This window comes from Sinocyclocheilus grahami, unplaced genomic scaffold (genome assembly GCF_001515645.1).
Source record: "Sinocyclocheilus grahami isolate Dianchi unplaced genomic scaffold, SAMN03320097.WGS_v1.1 scaffold1739.1, whole genome shotgun sequence".
In the NCBI taxonomy this organism is placed as follows: domain Eukaryota; kingdom Metazoa; phylum Chordata; class Actinopteri; order Cypriniformes; family Cyprinidae; genus Sinocyclocheilus; species Sinocyclocheilus grahami.
In genome coordinates this window covers 18100-39382 of record NW_015506918.1, presented here as the reverse complement: position 1 = coordinate 39382, position 21283 = coordinate 18100, and the positions used below count along the sequence as shown (strand labels likewise).

The following is a 21283-nucleotide window of genomic DNA, read 5'->3' as shown; positions in this document are numbered from 1 at the left end:
TATTCATCTCTCTTCGCCTTCACCGGCTTTTATGTCATTTGCACATCATCTCGAAGCACCGTCCCTCATTATTATTCTCCTCTCATGTCTTCAGCTGTCAGATTTTGCCATTGACCCTCAAGCCTGATATCCTTATTAAGGTTGTGATGATACTAAAATTTCAGTAGTCGATACCAATACCAGTGAAATTTCACGATTCCCAAAACCAATTTTAATACCACAGCTAAAACTAATATGCTATTCAACACACTCTTCAAATGAAATATTAATATAACAGGGGTGTTATCTCAGAAAAGGCAAGGGGGGCAGCACTGCCCTCCAAAATAAAGTGAATGAGAATGTGAAAATGTTTAAAAATGCGTAACTTGATGAGAATGTGTGTCATGGTTTTAATGCATAAATGTTTATAAATGTTGTCATATAAATATAATTTCGGTTGCTTATTGATAGCCCCAAATGTAAAATAAAATACTGTTTTATATGGCATTAAAATGTTTAAATATTAAGTGGACCACACATTTATTTTAGATTAAAAAAGGCCCAAACTCAGTGAGAAAATTGTCTCCACATTTCCTCTACACGCTACTGTGGAGTATAAATATGAATTAAATGAATGAAAACATAGATATTGCTGTAGGGCCAAATGAAACTATCCATGTTTTTTCAATACTTTTTTTTGTTTTGTTTCACCCTTTTTCATGTGCATTATATTTACTGACTCCCATTACATTAATATCTTGACAAGACAGGTATTTAGACCAAGAAATGCATTTAACTGCTTTCGTATGCAGCAGCATAAGTCCTGAAAAGAACCTGCCAGTCAGTCAGTGGGTACCAAATTGAGTTGAATATCAGTACTACAGTGCTATTGTGATTTATTTATTTATTTATTTAACTTTCACATTGACTTCGTACCAAATTTCCGCCACTTTTAATTAATAATAATAATAATAAATAAATAAAGCGACTTACAGTGCATTCAGGCTAAACATTTTTTTACCAGTATGTGTGTTTCCTGGAAATTGAACTCACGACCTTTTGCACTGCTAATGCAATGCTGTACCACTGAGCCACAAGAACACTGTCACAACTTTTGACATCCCTAATCCATACTTGGCCTCACTGAGGGTGTCTAGATCTCCCTAGGGAAGATAGATTTGCCCTTTGTAAACCCATCCAGGAGCAAACAAACCCATTTGTCGTACACTAGCTGTGCATGTAATGTGCGGCTAGCTCAGTATTCATGTATTCTGCCTGAATGAAAGTTGTTTTTGAATGAAGGAAGATGAGCAAGCCTCGCTACCCTAAGTTCAGCTGAAGGAAATTAGAACTTGCACAATTGGTGGCTGACTAAATACTTTTTTGCCCCACTGTATATATATATATAATGTCTTTATATTTTACAAAGGGGATCATTTGCATATACATATTAGCTTCAAAGCTAACAGACATCGATTAGAAGCCTTTCATGGAGTCTTTCATGTTGATATAAAATGATATGAAAGAACACATCCTTGTTTCTCAACCAAGAACTGTAATTTTTTTCTGATACCCAACACTCAAAAGACACAGTTTTGCTGTTTGTGTATAAGCCATGTTGCTTTAGGGATGTTCTGGTTAACCTTCTAAATTGATATAATCAAAGGCCGATACAGTAGTTCTCTTATCGTAGGCCAAAACAAAAATGCCTGAAGAAACCAGAGGCATTTCAAATAAAACTGTAGTCATGCCATATGCGTAAACAAGGATAATTCTATTCAGATAAGTATATATGGTATTCCAAAATGTCATGCAATTAAAATCAGATCCATTTGTGTTGCCAGAGCTCCTATGTTTGGGAATTCAACAGAAGATGGTTGGCTTTGATTCATAAAGAATCTTTTACCTTAAAATGAATTTGTATTCGTGCAGATTGATGTAGATATTCTGAATAACAAGTGTTGTGTGTTTTATTAAATAGCAGGATTATCGATAGCTGTTATGTGTTGCCTTTGGAGACCTGTGGTTTGTACTCATTGTATAAAGACTGAGATCAAAGAACTTGATACAGGGATTAAACTTCGACCGTTCCAAGCGTCTCACGTCATCAAAGTAAAACAGCAAATCTACATGAAAAAGCCTGTGATCTAGGAGTACCACAATCGTTATGCCTCCATGGGAAGAGGCCAAATGTTCCGAATTGCTATTTTGAGTAACAAACAGAAAAGAATACAAGAAACAAACGGAAAAGTAGTTAGAAGCTGCCCGGTGGCCCATCCTCAGTTTTTGGATTAAACGCAGTTCAGTCCTGATTGGACACCAGGGGCAGAGTCCCGGTTACAAAAAAAGTGGCCGGAAAAAATAATGACATTGGAAAGGGGGTTGCGAGGATGCATTTGCCGGCTCAGTGGACCTCATTAGTGTCGAACACTTGAGCATGTGCTTGTGTGGAGTGACCATTAGAGCGCTGTCAAAACAGCAAGAGCGCCAAAGTACAAGAGTGTTTTTTTCTCTATTATCTGCAAGCACAGCACACCGTGCACCGAGCAATAGGACGACGCCATACAGGAAGAACATGTCGATGTGCATATTCAAGGATTATATGTAAGGTACTCTGTCATCTTTCTGAATAACAAAAGCCTGTGTATCTTCCATGCCGCAGCCCAGGGGAGACAAATCACCCTGTAAGCCTGTGTACAGCAAACTCTCAAGTACTCCAAAACCAGGATGAAGGTTGCCTCGTCACCAAGCCGAGCGTGAGCATCACAATGTACGAAAAAGCAAAACATTGAACAGCCGATTCTGTGACGGGATTATTAGCTTTTGTATTCAAAGTGTCCTTGAAGGTGTTTTGTCCGAGTTGTTGAATTCGATAGGAGAAAACACTTGTTCTGACTTGGAGCTTTTCACCTCTCTCTTTATATGCTCTTGGTTTTGAAAAGCAGCAGACTTGTGAGGTTGTGAGGACAGTGAGGTTCAGTTTGTCTCTAACTCTCAAGTACTCCAAAACCAGGATGAAGGTTGCCTCGTCACCAAGCCGAGCGTGAGCATCACAATGTACGAAAAAGCAAAACATTGAACAGCCGATTCTGTGACGGGATTATTAGCTTTTGTATTCAAAGTGTCCTTGAAGGTGTTTTGTCCGAGTTGTTGAATTCGATAGGAGAAAACACTTGTTCTGACTTGGAGATTTTCACCTCTCTCTTTATATGCTCTTGGTTTTGAAAAGCAGCAGACTTGTGAGGTTGTGAGGACAGTGAGGTTCAGTTTGTCTCTCTCTAAAAAATGCTGGGTTAAATCCAACCCAGTGCTGAAACCCTGGGTCAAAACAACCCAATTACTGGGTTTGTCCCTATTTTACCCAGCACTGGGTTGGATTTAACCCAGCATTTTTTAGAGTGTACTGTCAATTGTTAAAGGGATAGTACCCAAAAATGAAAATGACCCCACGATTTACTCACCCTCACTTCTTTCAGACGAATACAATCGGAGTTATGTAAAAAAATATATATATCCTTGCTCCTCCAAGCTTTATAATGGCAGTGAATGGGGTTTAAGATTTTGAATCTAAGCCTATGTCCTTGCAAGGCTGAATATTTCAACAACATTTTAAGTTTCCATAAAACAATGTGTGCTGAACGCATGGTCCATAGCGTGCAGAGATACTATGAAAAAATAAATGTGGAGAAACAATTTACACTTGTAACTGCTAGTAAATTTCACAATTAATTACAAACAATTGTCAAGTAACACATTGAATTATACATAACATTTTGAAATATAAATTCTATTTTCTAATTCTAAATTGTTTTTCTTCTTCCTGTGACCCAGACTCCAAAATCTAATGTATGCTGCTTTAATAACTAATATTGGTTTAAAATAAAAAGACATGCAGGAATTTACCAGAGGCCTTTTAGTTTGCACACATACAAAATTGGTAATTAAGGAATATTAACAACAATATTGACATGAAAAAGAATTTTAAAAAACCTCGCTGCCTTTGGCTGGTTAACTTTAGTAGATTTAATAAGCTATTTAAAAACAAACATTAACATGAAGTGCATCAAGGCTGCATTCATGTGATACGGTAATATTGAGAAATATTAATACCATTTAAAATAGCTTGTTTGCTATTTTTTAATATATTTTCAAATGTGTTTTTTCTTGTCATGACCAAGTTGAATTTTCAGTATCATTGCTCCAGTCTTTAGTGTCACGTGATCTTTTAAAAATCATTCTAATATGCTGATTCTAATATGCTCAAGAAACATTTCTTATTATTATCAGTGTTGAAAACTGTTTTTGCAGTTTTGCTTTGAAAACATGGTCTTTAATGACATAGATATACAGTATATGTGTGACAGTCATTTAAAATAGCTTGTTTGCTATTTTTTAATATATTTTCAAATGTGTTTTTTCTTGTCATGACCAAGTTGAATTTTCAGTATCATTGCTCTAGTCTTTAGTGTCACTTGATCTTTTAAAAATCATTCTAATATGCTGATTCTAATATGCTCAAGAAACATTTCTTATTATTATCAGTATTGAAAACTGTTTTTGCAGTTTTGCTTTGAAAACATGGTCTTTAATGACATAGATATACAGTATATGTGTGACAGTCGTCAGTGATGTGCAAGTGTGGAAGTCTATAATGTGCATATATTGAAGTCTACTATAATGTGCAAGTGCGGAAGTCTACGATAACATGCATATATTGAAGTCTACTATAATGTGCATATGTTGAGGCGTATTGTAATGTGGATGGATTAAAATCTGAAAAGTTAGAGGGTTTTTTTTGTTTTCATTTTTCTAAAATAAATGCTTTATGTTCTCATAAGGTTTATTTAGTTAATTTGGAGTTTGGTCATTACTTTGTGGACATATACTTATCTACTCTGAAATAATTCACCCATTGTTATGAATGTGTAAGGTACAGTAAATGTTCCTTGGCCTGGAACTATTGTTGTTTTTTTGTTTGTTGTTGTTTGTTTGCTTGTTCACCTTTTGGACTGTGTATAATGAACTGAGCTGAAGTTGAATAGACATGAGTTACAACTTATTGCCTGGTTGTTGCTTGTCTTGATTTAATAATACATATTATAGTGCTGGTTTACATCGTAACTGAACTAATCACTGGTATGGTTTTTACCCCTGGTGCCCGAACCCAATATTGTATGGCCAAATACCGCTACAACTGATCCCAAACTAGCACTGCCTACTTGTGCTAAAATTACATGAAGTGAATGTTAATACAGAAGGAAAAAGTGTCACACTGTCTCTGAAAGCCACCGTGACTCCTTAATCTTTCAAAATGATTATTTGTCAATAGTCCAAATCATGCTTTTCTCACCCACTGGTTCCAACATATGATTTGAAGTGTAATGTTGTATGTTGTGCTTGGAAAGCGACAGCTGATTTCGAACATATGTTTCATTATGGATCAGTTCGGCTGTTGGGTTTATCTGAGGTAAAGATCTGCTCACTCCCACGCTTGCTTTCCATTAACACTCTTTATTCTGCTTAGTTTAGCAACTGTGCAGGATGCCCAATTAACACTGTGATCCAGTTAACTTCTTGATTGATTAAATTCCTGTGAATTTTGTCTTGGTAATTATAAACTGGAATCCTTAACAGCTCAAATTAATTGAGTTTGTTTTATAAAATGAAACGGGTAAGCTGACCGCCTGATTTAAGAATGTGAAGTAATCATGCTGTCTGTCCATTGATTCTCTGTCAGACCTATATGTATAGACCTATACCTATATTAATTCAGTTTGATAGTGCTGAATAGCCTACTGTGCATTTATATCAAGCAGCAAAAAATGCAGCATTTAGATTGTCAGTCAATTCATTTATTTGCACTTTTTGCAATTTCAGCGGTTCTTGTAATGCACGGTTTTGAATGCCCATGGCCAAGCTTTCTTACCCTCAGGCTTTTGTACTGTATTTTTAAACATTGCCTGTAGCTCAAATAGTAAAGAGTTAGCAATGCCAAGGTCATGGGTTAGATTCTAGGAAATACAAAAAAAAAAATGCATATACAGTTTATACAGAATTTATTTGTTTGTTTATTTATTTATTGTTCTTCGTTTCTTTACATAATTAATTAGTACAGTTTTAATAGGCACTAGTTTGGGATTGTTACGATTTTTTAATGTTTTTTAAATGTATTTTATGAAAAGTATTTTATGCTCACCAAGTCTGCATTTATTTGATTAAAAAATGTAGTAAAAACAGTAATATTGTACAAAATTATTACAATTTAAAATGGAATGTTTTCTGTCTTAATATATTTTAAAATATAATTTATCCCTGTGATGGCACAGCTGAATTTTCAGCAGTCATTATTTTTAGTCATCAGAAACCTTCAGAAATCAATTTAATATGCTAATTTTCTGCTCAAGAAATATTTCTTATTATCAATGTTAAATAAAACAATATTCTGCTTTATATGTTTGTGAATTATTTTAAATAAAAATCTTTTGTAACATTATAAAGGTCTTTACTGTCACTTTTGGTCAATATAATGCATCCTTGCTAAATAATTCATTCAAACAAATAAATGAATACTTACTTACTGACCCCAAAGTTTAAAGGGGTCATACAGAAAGGAAAACTTGAAATCGCATCATATGACCCCTTTTAAAGAGTTACTTTTGCTCTATTTTACTTTTACATTCCCAGTATATATCGGTGCCATGACCCACCAGAATCACTGTTTTATTGTGTATGATTTGTGATTTATCATTAATGCAGTGCACTTTGTATGTGCAGGTTCTCTCCGGTCAGCGAAAATGCCCCTGTGGGAACGATCGCAGGAGTCATCTTGGCGGCAGCCATAAACCAGACCATCGTCTACTCCATCATCGATGGAAATGAGGGCGGTGAGCGCTAACCAGATTTGCATAATTTGTTTAGAGCATAAGGTGCTAAAATTATGCAGAAAGTGCATGCAATTAAACCATCACTGGAATTTCTCATACATACAAGAGTATAGTTCAACCAGACTACGGTTTATTCCCTCCTCAAGGAAAAAAAAACAAAAGACAAGATTGCGGGAAATGTCACACTGGTGTTTTATGAGCTGGATATTATTGTATTGTAATAAATTATAGTTTGTAAGACATCAAGCTCTGGATAATGACAGCCCGCAGACTCCTAGACGGTGTTTCTTAGGTGGCTGTCAGCTGCAAGTTATCAAAAGCTCAGTGAGAGAGAAGGTTTCGTTTGAAGGAGCGCACTTCCTGTTGCCGTGTGTCATCGGAGAGCAAGCGAAAGCAGGAAGAGGGAGGTGTGCGTGATTAAATCCTCTCTGTTCAGAATGTGTTCAGCCGAAATCACATTTGAATACATCTGGCGCGGGTTTAAAGCGATGGGGAAATCGTTTCGGTACATTCTCATTAGGCAGAATCAAGAAGCGTAGATAGGTAATCAAAGGCCTGTTTTCATTAGTGCAAACTATAAAAATCCAGGAAGAATAAGGTAATCATTCCACCCTTCAAACCGCCTGGATCCAAGGCGCTTAATGCGATGACATCACCCAAGATCAGAGCTAATCCTTTATGAATGTTAATGAGACTCAAGAGGTGGGTAGTGCACTCTGGACCTGAAATCCCAATATAGCTAAGTGCATTAACGATACGCTACACGGAAGCGGGGAAGGGATGAGTTGTAAGACCTAGACTTAGCCAGGCCAAGAATTACTGATTGAGTAATGTCATATTATGGTAAAGGTATAGCTGACAATATAGTTATTTGACCCCTGTAAATGCAATGGGGAAAATTAGTTATATAGTAAAGAATCATATGGTAATCCCTATTTTGGATAATCCAGTGAATACAATCTAGAGAATGCTTTAAAAATGAAAGGTACTTCATTTCATCCCAGAAGCTTAACCGTACTGAATGTGTACTTCTGAATGTGTGTTTGCAGGTAATCAATTTATTAATTAAATATAGGACTATTTTAGTGTACTTAAAGTACACTTCAATGACTATGTGTTTCTTAGCACACTAAAAAAGTGTACTTTGTAAAAAAGCCAAAATAAAAGTTTAAACTACATTTTAAAACCTTGTTTTAATCTTTTGTTGTGCTTTTAAAGAAGTTCACTTATATGATTAGCATACTAAAGTACTTTTAACTGTAGTGTTTTGTATTACACTTAGTTTACAACTTTCTGAAGATTTTAGCATGGTAATGGATATGACAATGTTAATGTATTTGGTCTTGATGAAATAGATCTGCTGCTGCTGTAGGCTATTGCTATTCTTGTAGATTATTGTATAATTATAAGTACAGGAACTAGCTACTGCAAATACATACGCCGATACGTGCTGTCAGTATTTAAGCCATACCCCTGCCTCATGAATAGCATATAAAATAACCCATAACAGATTTATACAGGTGGAGCTGGGGAAGGTGGATGGTTTCGGAGGAACTCTGAAAGTGTGCTGTGAAATTCTCTAGTGAACGCTAACCAGCCCTTTAAACGTAAAGCAGTAAGCTCATTGGCTGCATATGCAACATGAACCAATCAGCATGTGCCTAGTAGTTTAATGCTGTGAATATCATCAGTTTGCGTTAACAACCCATCAGCCTGTGCCATCTAGAGTTTCATGACAGAACTTGGCATTTAATACAAATGAACAAGTTAATATGTTTTAAATGTACTAAATTGCGACTCCATTTAAAAAAAGTGTAATTTTTAATATACAAAAGTATATTTTAGTTTATTATAAATGTGTGTCAGTATTCGGCAGTACACTTTTACCATATTTCAACAACAAAAGTAGTTATGAATTTACATATAGAGATGTACTTAAGTGGGTCAAAAAGCACTCTTAAGTAGGACTAATTGCATTTAATACAAATTTAAACTACAACACATTGTAAATTAATTATAAATAACATGCAATTAAGCATCCAAAAAACATTCAATTCAATTTAGACTTAAGTAGGCCTATGTTATTTTAAAGTATATTATTTCTGCAATCTGTACTACACAATCACAAAGGATTTTATTTTTATTTTTATTTTTTCCGGACATTCAATATTCCCACTCTATAATAAATATGTAAGGTTACAAATGCATAATTTTGACTCTGTGTGTTATCTCAGTGTGAAGCTGTTGTACAATAGCAATTAAACAAACCTGCTGTCTTTCTCCTGTTGCCACAGGTGAATTCATTGTGAACAACATCACTGGAGTTATCAGCACTGCCAAGCCACTGGACTACGAGAGCAACAGCAGTTACGTCCTCCGTGTGGAAGCCGACTCCATGAGGGTGGTGTCATCCAACCTACGAGCCCCATCCAAAAGTGAGTTTAATGCCTGTTCATACCATGGATAACTATGAATCTCTATGAGAAGTTAACACTACAACTATAACGTTAACGAAACACACTTGTAGCCAATCAGCAGTAAGGGGCGTGTCTTGTTATGATAGTGAGAAGAGAGCGCTCAGTTTGAGTGCACAGGACGGATACTAGCAGATTGATTATAGATAGAGAGAAATGGAAGATAAAAAAAGAGGAAAACATTAAAAAGAAGGGTTACGATGACCAAGCAAGAGGTAGGACCCGCGTAAATATCAGAGCAGCTTTTCAGCGGTGGAGAGAAACTCAAGGGCTCGAATCGTACACCAAGGTTGCATTGTTTCTTCTTGATAGGTGAGTAACGTTGATTTTGCTTTGTTTCACACAACTTATCCGTGTTGGCTTTTGTTTGAATACGCTTGTGTGTCATCTTCGCTTGTTTCCGCAACCGTGGTTATGCCAGGGTTGTGTGCGTACGTGTGGGGCGGAAATATAAAAATAGGGGCGAGGTCCTGTTGGGGTATGGGCGTGTTTGTTTCGGTGCTTTCAATCGGTGCTTGGCAAAAATCGCTTAGTGCACCTTTAAATTGTCAGATGACAAAACTGCAGCTCATGCTTATAATAAACAGAATTTTATTATCTGTTGGTGTGGACGCTAATATAGTTATAGTTATCTTTACATTTATTGTTCTTTGTGTGAACTGCCCTTTACCCTTTTACGCAAAAATGATAACTAAACTCAAATTCAGAACAGATTTAACCATCAAATGTGTTAAAAGGAATTTAAGGCCCTGTCCACACGGAGACTCGTTTAGCTGTATACGCATACATTTTGTATCGTGTAGGCGTTTCGTCCACACGGATCCGGCGTTTTGGGTGAGTGAAACCGATATTTTTTGAAACCGGGTTCCAGAGTGGATAAATCTGAAAACACCGCCCTTGCGTTTTCATGTGGACAACGAATCCGTATATTTTCTGAAACTATGACGTCATCAGCCCACGTCTCGCCCCTAGTCAGACACCGCTACGTCACATAACAGCAACAAAAACATGAACAAACACTGAACGATTGTCTTTTTATTAACTAACATTAACACGGATTAATAAAAGTATTGTTCCATGTTCGTTTGTATACAGCGTTCAAGGTTTATGCGCATGGTCCAAGTCTTCTCCGTTTTTAGTGTATCTCTGTGGCAGAATTACAGCGCCACATACTGGTCTGGCATGTATACTACATCGTTTTGTGTCGGTTTTGTGGTTTCGTGTGGACGCAGATATTTCTTGAGATGAGGAGGGGGGTAGATAGAATAGGGAAAGCTCTGGCTTCATGTGGACGTAGCCTTAGAACACATTTCTGAACACATCAGTCAAATTATCCAAAATAAAGAACATTCCGTATGGGTCTGCTTTTGACCCTGGGACATTTTATGTGGCTTAAAAGCTTGTTCAGAGTGTTTTTGCTTTTTAATTTGGAGTGAATAAAACGCCTCCTTTCCAGCATGTCATCTCAGTGTAATAAAAATGTGTAAATTACTTCCTGTCATCTCGCGTTCCGTTAACATGGGGGATGGGCGGCTGCTTGTCCATCTTTTCCATGTGGAGTCGATTATGGAAAATCATTATTTGAGAAAAGCATTCATGATTAACCAGATTAGACAGTTATGGATATTGATTTCTTTTTTCTCCTTTAATATACCAAGTACGCAAACCTGGTGGTAAAATCAAAAGATTAGTTGCGTCCAGTCAGTCTGTCAGCTTAGTGGATTTTATTGATTGTTTAATGCAAGTTTTAATTAATTATATCTTGTCAGTGTGCTTGCGAGAGCTGCTAAGTCATTGTTTTAAATAAGACCTCATGGGTCTCATGACTATCTAGATGGAGTAGTCATACGCATATGAGGGTTGTGAATTGATTTAAAATTGTCATTAAATTAATTGCATAGTATGCCGGTTAATTCATCAAATTAATCATAATGTTTTCATAGATCAATATCTCGCTGAGAAAAGTCTCCAAATGAAGAAAATTTTAAGACTTTACATTGTAGTAGCAGACAAAAGCATTGCAAAAAGTCAGTATATTATTTAAAACACTTCCTTTATGTTTTCAGGTGGTTAATTTCCTATTGTTATTCATTGTTGTTGGATTTATTGCTGTCCAGTGGTTAAGGATTCCCTTTCTGCTCTGCGCTGTGATGCTTCAGCACTCCACTCGGAGTGACTGTGCAGAAATGAGCAGAAGGTTCTGGAAACCCCTTGGCATGAGCGCTGAAGTCTGTCAGATGATAAATCGTGTTGTTGCTCTCATACCCCCACAAAATATGACTCTGCCTTTTACTTTGAGAAGTGACAGATGATAGTCTTGAAGGACTTGATGAAGAAATGCTGTGCTCCATATAGAAATGTACTTCAGCAGCTTAGATGTGCAAAACGGAGTGTGAAGAGCAGAGTTTTGATGATCTCCTGAATTTGATTGTAATAGCTTCGAGGCATGTTTTGAGGACTGGCATGAAAAATAGGTAGTTTTAAACACGTGAATAGTTTAAAACTTTTAATGCTAGTTTTATTACCTCTGAAATGAGAAATCATACAAAAATATCATCATTTTTGACATTTGTTGAATTGATATTTACTTCATTGGAGTTAAAAGCTATGTTTTAATTAAGACATTTAAAAAAAAAATCAAATTACTGTTGTGTTGACTGCATTTGTCAAGCTTAAAGTCGGCATGAAATGGAAAGTCACCCTATTTTCTAAATGCATATAATGGATCTTACTGTGAACGATTCATTTAAATGATAATGATACTAATACATGTAAATAAATGTTAATCAAAAATGACATCATCTGATGAAACAGTGTCATTCTCCAATCATTTAGTCCGATTAAACTCTGCTAATCTTACAATTGACTGCAAGCTCACATTCAGATCTGCCTCCTTTCTTTTTCGATAATCGTTTTGACTCTGATGTATGTTTCAATACAGAAGAAAAGGTCTATCTCTTCCGCTGATCAAAATATTATTTTGATGTTTATTAAATGTCAATCAAAATACGAAATCACAAAAATTTCACTGGTTTGTATATAACTTTTGTAATAAAAAAAAGATCAGAGACATGCTATGACATGTTCTTGGATGTTCTGTATGCCTTATACGTCCTCACTTCATTTGATCAACATTTTATATTTAGTTTTTTTTCTTTCAGGCAACACCGCAAAGGTCTTCATCGATGTGCAGGATGAGAACGACCATCCTCCTGAGTTCACTAAGCCCTTTTACCTCGGTGGGGTTGCAGAGGATGCCAAGACCTTCACCTCTGTTTTACAGGTCCAGGTAAAGTGTCTTCTCCCGCAGGATTGTAACTCTATCCACGAGGCTTCAGATAGCACTCCCATGGATAAGCCACGGATTTGTTCACTAAGTGATGCGTATTGCATCAGAATGTCAGGAGCAGGATAAAAAGCAAATTGTAATTTAATTGACGGGTTCCTACACGTGTGATAAAATGTCAGTCCAGCACCAGTGGAAGCAATTCAGAGAGCAAAGCTGCACAGTGCTGAATAATAATTCAGTTCTTCAACAGGAGGAAATCAACCATTGTCACGGTCATGGAAGACCTGAAATATCAGGGAGTTTTAAAAGTGTGTTTTCCTGGCCTGGAAAAGTCATGGATATTAATCAAATTGTAAAAGTCGTGTATTTTGTGAATATCAGCTTAACAACTTAGCAAGTTTGCTATTGCTCTTGCATAGAGAAAAAACTTGTTCAAAAAAACGTCATTCTTTTGAATTAAAGAGATGCCCAAATTGGCCTGAATGATTCAGTAGTGAACTGGTCTGAATCAGAATGATTTTTAAATGACTGGAATGAAAAAACGATGGGAATTCATCACTGAAAAGGGGATGTGTTATTCTAGTTTTCCTCTGTGCTGGTGGTTGAAGTGAGTTGGTTCCTGTGTCCGTGTGAGGTGTTGTTCTCTGGTTGATCAGATTGCTGGTCTTGACTGAGGAGCTTAAGTCTGTCCAGCTGGGTTCTGAAAGATTGGATCATCTTGAGACAGCTTGTAAAATGTCATGGCTGCGGTGGCCCGCTGATACAGATCTCAACACAACTGTCAAAAGCATGGACAAGGGCACCGCATACTCTGGAAAAGAAAATGAATCAAAGATCCTCATAAATCAGCCAGGCTTTCTCTTAGAGCACGGACTGCGTCCTTTTCCAGACGCTGTTCCTCTATCGTTATTTTCTTTGTCTTTACTAGTACTTTTCTGCCTAACAATTACTTTGTCTTTCTGTGTTCTCTGACTAACTCTATCTCTTACTCATAACCGTTTTCAAGCCTTTATTTTAGCCTGAAACACACACTATGCAAGTACGTAAACAGGCACTTCTAGCTTGAGTTTAAACATTTTCCAATGCTTTTATACATTTCTGTGTGATTTATAATACACAGGTTTCATTCTCAGTATTGTAGTGTAGCACTATAGCAGATATTTGCAAAAAAACAATGCGTTCATCAGGTCAACTCCTGTCATGGCATAGTAAAAGTTGAATAAGTTTCACGTTTATGGCTAACTACCTACTGTAAATAATAACTGGTAATCCAGTTTAATGGCACAGATTTGACAGTAACTCTTGTTTCCCCCTTGTGTATGGGAGTGCTAGGGATTTCAAAAGTACACTCTTAAAAATAAAGGTGCTTCACGATGCCATAGAAGAACCTTTTTGTCTAAATGGTTCTATAAAGTACCTTTAACATCTGAAGAACCTTTCTGTTTCACAAAAGGTTCTTTGTGGTGAAAGAAGGTTCTTCAGATTATAAAAAGGTAAGAAAGAGATGGTTCTTTAAAGAACCTTTGACTGAATGGTTCTTTGTGGAACCAAAAATGGTTCTTCTATGGCATCGCTTGAAGAACCTTTTGAAGCACCTTTATTTTTAAGAGTGTAGCAGTATAGTATAAAGTTGATGCTAAAATGTAAGTAATGAAATGCCAGTACAGCATCAGTAATACTGATGTGGTTACGGTTGCTAACTCAGGCGAGCTTTACAGAACATAAATTGGATATTTCAGTGATCAGCGCATTTTTTCAATAAAATTTGCATGGACATATGAATTGACATTGCAAGGCATTTTTCTGCCATTTTTTTCTTAGTGAAAACAGTGAACAGAACAATTCCTAATGTTTCTACAATAGACCTGTCACTCTCTATTGTGTCAGTCATATTAATCAAACAACAGTATTGACAAGATAAATAGAAAAACACTCATAGCTCCGGGATGGATAACTTTTTAATAGTCGTTTCATTGTTGAACATACACAAGCTAGGCCAAAAGTTAAAAAAAATACTTTTTATTGTTAATTTTAATTACAAACCCCCTTTGCCAATAATTTAAGTATCGGTGTATAATTGTATTTTCCGTTTAATTACTTTTTCAGTTTCAGACTGTTTATTTGTGTTAAAGGGGTCCTATTATGCTTTTTCACTTTTTCAACTTTAGTTAGTTTGTAATGTTGCTGTTTGAGCATAAAAAAGACCTGCAAAGTTACAAAGCTAACAACCTAGTATGAGAGCCTGTTCTAGTACACCCCCAAAGAGCATAATAGGACCCCTTTAAACACCCAGCATACTCCAAGCACTGTTGATTTCATTAATCGTGTCTTTGTTCTGTTGTTTTTATTTGTTCAGTTGTTTGTAATTGGTTTCTCTCTCTTCTTTTTTTTATATAGTACGGTTTTCTTGTCTTGAATAATTAATTTTAATTACAATACACCCCCAAAGAGCATAATAGGACCCCTTTAAACACCCAGCATACTCCAAGCACTGTTGATTTCATTAATCGTGTCTTTGTTCTGTTGTTTTTATTTGTTCAGTTGTTTGTAATTGGTTTCTCTCTCTTCTTTTTTTTTATATAGTACGGTTTTCTTGTCTTGAATAATTAATTTTAATTACAATTTTTTTTTCTTCAGATGTACTTGAAGGCTAATTTACTTTAATATTTATACTAATTTTTCACTTCAAAGAAGTGTTTAATAGTATATAACTTGCAATGTATTCCACAAGCGTCTACATTTACGTACTTGCGTAAGTATGTTTCTGGTCTCAGAACTACAAGCTGTAAAAATCATCCATGTAATTACCTCAGTGTTACTCTAATCAGACATGCAGGCCACATGCTGTCCCTCATATGGCTTCACCCTGCCTTAAGTTCATGTGCAGACTAAAAGAACAGCGACAGCGATGCTATCGGGTGCCTGGCGTCCTGTATTCGTTCAAGGAGACCTTATTAGCCAAGACCCCAGACTGAAGCCATGCAGCAGAAGTCCAGGGTTTTATAGGGTCACATTCACTGCGAATACAGATTACCATCATCAGTGTCTCCTGTTTACTCGAAGAAACATCTGAGATATGAAGTTCAGCGGGCAAAAGTCCAAATATGCTGCCTTGACATACAAGATCACGCATTTTGTCGCAGAAATCGCTTACTATGGATTTTTGTTCAAGCAGCTCAGGGGTTCGTAGATTAGACTAATCTACTTTTGAAATCCCTCTTTAAATAGTTTTGAGGAGGAAAAAATGTGTGAAAATTGAAACCGTTCCTAGCTCTGCCAACCCTACGGACAGGGATGTTGTGAAAGAACTGCTTTGCGTTGTGGAAGCGCTTTCTCCGATTAGCCCTGCATCCATTGTTCTGTCCTGATCTGATAATTAGTTTAAGCAATCTATTGGCCTACTGAGAAAACATTGTCTTTCTGATGTCCCTCGAGTTTAATCTGAGAACAAATAAAAAAAAAAAAAGAGACTTTTGTGGAAATACAGATTCGATTTCACAGCTTCGACTCAAAGATTTCCGCCAGCAAGTTGCGTGTTCTGTCCACGCTCCGCCTCGATAAATGACCAATTAAAAGACAGACCTTTTGTTTTGCAAGGGCCTCTAATACACACTTACGTATGTATTAAGTGAGATGAGTCTATTAGAAAAAAAAAACATTGGCCTTCTAAGAAAACATTGCCTTTCTGATATTCCTCCGGTTTAATCTAAGGTAGAAACATTATGAAATGAGAGAGTCTTTTGTGGAAATGCGAATTCACTTTCACAGTTTCGACTACAGTGATAATCAAAGTTTTATGTCAGTTGCGCATTTTGTCCACACTCAGCTTTGCTAAATGACCAACTAAAAGACCTTTTGTTTGTAAGGGACTTTAATAGACACTTTCTGTATTAACTGAAATGTGTCTCCAAGGCATATTGAAAAATATTGGCCTTCTGAGAAAGCAGTGTCTTTCTGAAGTTCCTAGAGTTTAATCTAAGGTAGAAACGTGAAGAAAGAAAATAGAAAGAGACTTTTGTGAGTTTTGACTCAAGATCTGTGCGCAGCGACAATCAAAGGTTTCCACTTCTGAGTTGTGCATTGTGTCCACACTCAGCCTCACTAAATGACCAATTAAAAGACCCCATTGAAACGGGTCTTCCATGCATATTGGAAAAATATCGGCCTTTTGAGAAACATTGCCTTTTTGATGTTCCTTGAGTTTAATCTGGGATAGAGACGCAAAGAAAGAAAAGAAAAGGAGACTATTGTGGAAATACAAATTCAATTTCACAGTTTCAACTCAAGATCTGCGCCACAGAGGCGATCAGAGGTTTCCGCCGCCGAGTCGTGCGTTCTGTCCACGCTCAATCTCACTAAACAACCAATTAAAAGATGGACCTTTTGTTTGCAAGGGCTTTTAATACACACTTACTGTATTTATTGAAACCGGTCTCACAGGCATATTGGAAAAAGTCTCATTTGTGTTAATGACTCTGCCTGGTCCGGGGCACCCTGCTGTCCGTGGAGCCGCCCGTTCCCCTCTCTTTGTAAAAAGCCATTATAAATCATTGTCACCGCAGTGGAGTGCTATAATGTTCAGCTGAGACGGAGCCAAAGTGACGCCGGTGCTGTGAAATTGGAGCTTGGAGCTCCCCTTAAAGACCAGAGGTGGAAGTGCGTGCGAAGGCAGAGGTTGAGTGTTGTAGGTGATAAGTAGCTTGTGGCTATGCCTCTCTTTGACATGTCTGTGCTCTATTGTATATGACAGGCTATGGATAAGGACACAGGGAATTACAGCGCCATGCTGTACAGGCTGATTATCCCCCCAACTACTGACGGCAAAGATGGCTTTGTTATTGAGCCCTTCACAGGAGTAATTAAGACAGCCATCATGTACAGAAACATGCGGCGCTCCTACTTCAAATTTGACGTGGTTGCTACCGATGACTACGGGGTGGGACTCAGCAGCAGCGCTCAAGTGGTGGTACGTATGTGATCAAGCAGCATAAAGTTGAGTGTTTTTGGTGGTAGGCCTATTTCTCATTCAAATGACAGATTTGTGAAAAAAAAATACTTTTTTGAGCAGGTTCTTTTAAACGAATCAGTCAAAAAGTCTCACAAAAAGAATAATAAATTTATCAGTTTGATCCCTTGCTCACTGAATCAGTCATAAATATGACATCTGACTCACTGAACTTAACTTTGAAGTCATGTCTTCACTTTAATTCACATCTGTGTAATTAAGCCACAGACCCCAAATACGATTGTTCTTGGGCGAGGGACCCCCATCTTAAATTTAAAAAGCAGCTATAAATTTCCATGCATAAAGACTCAATTTATACTGTGAAAAATGTGAAATTTTTATTACATTTATTTTTTTCTACTCAATATTGTACTATACTGTGAGCTGTAATATTTATATTTATTTAAATAATGACTATTTTTATTTGTTATTTATTTTAATATAGTGTCTATTTCTATTTACTTCAATTAATGTATTTAATTATTTATTTTATTTTATTAGTTTTTTTACTGTTTTTACCCACTGTTTTTACTTTTCCATGGACCCCCTAGTACTCCCTTATGGCCCTGGACCTCAGTTTGAAAGCCCCTGGTTAAAGATACAAATCCAGAACATAATTTTGTTTTAATAAATGTTACTTGGATTAAGACTAATAATAATAATAATAAATTAAAAAATATGTTGTCGAAAACTATGTACCATAGAATTTTATCAAGGAACCAGAATCATTAAGTGGCATCAGAATCAGAACAATTCTGGTGTTGTAAGAAGGAAAGAAATTACACACTTTAAATACGCAATCCCAAGCCAGTTTGAATAGATTGATTAAAGTTTAAAGCAGTAATCTGTCTTGAGATGCAATCCATCATGTGATTTTACAGCAGAAGCAACTTCGTTAGCTGATTTTGATTAGAAAAATACAGTCCCTGTAAGCTTTCTTGAAGGACGTCCAAAGCTGATGTAAAAGAGGCATTGATTTTTTGGTGGGCTGAGGGGCACCAGCAGTATTTAAACCCATAAATCAATCTCTCAATATAACTCAATATCTTCAACCTGCACTTAAACCTGCGAGTTAAACATGTAGAAGTAAGGGCATCTAATTAATGCCAGATAGACCGCTCTTAAAGTTCAGAGCTTGAATTAAATACTGACTTTCTTTCTTGGGTTTAACACAAACCACACGATTTTTAGATCGATTTAGATTTGATTATTTGTCTAAAAATCTTAGTTTGTGTTTCACAAAATAAAGAAAGTCATATACATCTGGGACAGCAGGGTGAGTAAATGATGAGAGAATTTTCATTGCATTGCTTTTTCAATGCATTAGATTTAAAATATCCAATAAAGTGGCATTGCAAACAAGTGATGCTAGAGTTTTGTTTTTTAGTGCAGTATAACAACACAAGTGTATATAAACAAATATATAAATTGCTGGCTGGTTCTTTATTTCTAATGTACAGTAAGCAGAGATTTACCATTAATTGAGTTTCCTTTTTTAACTCATTCCTGTCTCCCAGTTTCATCAATCAAAGAAACAGCATATATTTAAAATGTTACAGTTCAGAGCCTTCATTCTATGCTATAATTTTCTCTTTTATAACCAGAGATTACTTTTGTCTTTTCTCCCAGGTGTCAGTGGTTAACCAGCTGGACATGCAGGTGGTCGTATCCAACGTGCCGCCCACTGTAGTTGAGCAGAACAAGGATCAGCTGATTGGGTAACGTGTTCTATACAAACACACTCTTCACCCAGACATACTCCCCAATACAACGCTTATGGCAGTAGGAGAAGCCACTTGAAGTTGTAATGTATGCATGAGTACTTGACTCCTGCGGGTACAGATGTTTATGTTGGGGATAATTCAGTGGGCTGCTTGATTCGGTCAACCCCTCTTATATAGAAGCCAGACCCACACCGTGAGACATCTGCAGCAAGAACAGAATAACCAGAAACCCCACTTTCCTCTGTCAGCCATGGGATAGCACTTATCCTTTTCTTTTTTATCAATTAAAATAATATATAGCCATATATTTTAGCATTGTGAAATTTATTTACTTGGAATCATTGCTGCAGCACTAATATTTTGTGTTTATATATTATCAAATGTGCAACATGAAAATACTTTTGTCGATGATGCCTAATTATTGTCAAAACTCATGCAAATATATATATTTTTTTATAAAATGGTCACATTTTAGTTTGGGGACCAATTCTCACCATTAACTATTAACTAGGACCTTTGCTTCAAAAAATTCCTAATTTGCTACTTATTAATAGCTAGTAAGGTATAAAAAATGCTGGGTTAAATACAACCCAGCACTGGGTAAAATATGGACAAACCCAGCAATTGGGTTCTTTTGACCCAGCGGTTGGGCTAAATGATTAACCCAACCTTCTGGGTAGTAACCCAAATGCTGGGTCAAAACAACCCAATCGCTGGGTTTGTCCATATTTTACCCAATGCTGGGTTGTATTTTTTTAGAGTGTAGTTGTTATGTTAGGTGTGTGGTAGATTTAGGGAATCTAAAATATGGTCATGCAGAATAAGGCATTAATATGTGCTTTATAAGTACTCATAAACAGCCAATATTCTAGTAATATGCAGGCTAACAAGCAACTAGTTCATAGTGAGAATTGATCCCTAAACTAAAGTGTTACCATAAAAACATAGCGCATTAGTCATATGAAGCACATTTATCATGCTTTTAGGATGTTTTTATGGCATTTTTGGTGTTCAGCATCACCCATCCTCATTTATTTCCATCATATGGAAAAGAGCAGCATGAACATTTTTCAGAATTTCTCCTCCTTGTTCCATAGAAGGACCCAGCGGTTGGGCTAAATGATTAACCCAACCTTCTGGGTAGTAACCCAAATGCTGGGTCAAAACAACCCAATCGCTGGGTTTGTCCATATTTTACCCAATGCTGGGTTGTATTTTTTTAGAGTGTAGTTGTTATGTTAGGTGTGTGGTAGATTTAGGGAATCTAAAGTATGGTCATGCAGAATAAGGCATTAATATGTGCTTTATAAGTACTCATAAACAGCCAATATTCTAGTAATATGCAGGCTAACAAGCAACTAGTTCATAGTGAGAATCGATCCCTAAACTAAAGTGTTACCATAAAAACATAGCGCATTAGTCATATGAAGGAAATTTTGTCATGCTTTTAGAATGTTTTTATGGCATTTTTTGGTGTTCAGCATCACCCATCCTCATTTATTTCCATCATATGGAAAAGAGCAGCATGAACATTTTTTCAAAATTTCTCCTCCTTGTTCCATAGAAGAAATAAATGAATTCAGTTCTGGAACAACGTGTTTAAATGATGACAAAATATTCATTTTCACAATAGACATCCCTGTTGAGATATTACAGTGCAGATATGAAGACATAAACACATTTAAATTCCTAGTATATACACAGGCGCGAACACACACACACACACACACACACACACACACACACACACACAGAGATAACAGAACTCACAGCCCGAGTTTTCCCAAACCACCTCATTCTCTCTTGTCAGGCTATTTCCCCAGCAAACCTGCTCCGTGCTCCTTTCCTCCAAGTAGAGTCATCATTCCAGCTTCTGTTCTTTTTTGTCCCATGTGCTTATTTCACCTCGGCAGCTGTGAGGAGGGGGG

At 36.6% G+C, this 21283-nt stretch overlaps 1 protein-coding gene across 1 annotated transcript in view; it reads left to right on the top strand.

Moving 5' to 3' along the window:
* LOC107572368 (protocadherin-15-like) overlaps nt 1–21283 on the top strand; it is a 52587-nt gene that overhangs the window by 28018 nt on the left and 3286 nt on the right. Inside the window, exons 5-9 of the mRNA XM_016258804.1 lie at nt 6754–6863; nt 9158–9298; nt 12499–12626; nt 17377–17592; nt 19261–19349. Coding sequence (XP_016114290.1) covers nt 6754–6863; nt 9158–9298; nt 12499–12626; nt 17377–17592; nt 19261–19349 — 684 coding nt within the window. The remainder of the gene's footprint in view (nt 1–6753; nt 6864–9157; nt 9299–12498; nt 12627–17376; nt 17593–19260; nt 19350–21283) is intronic.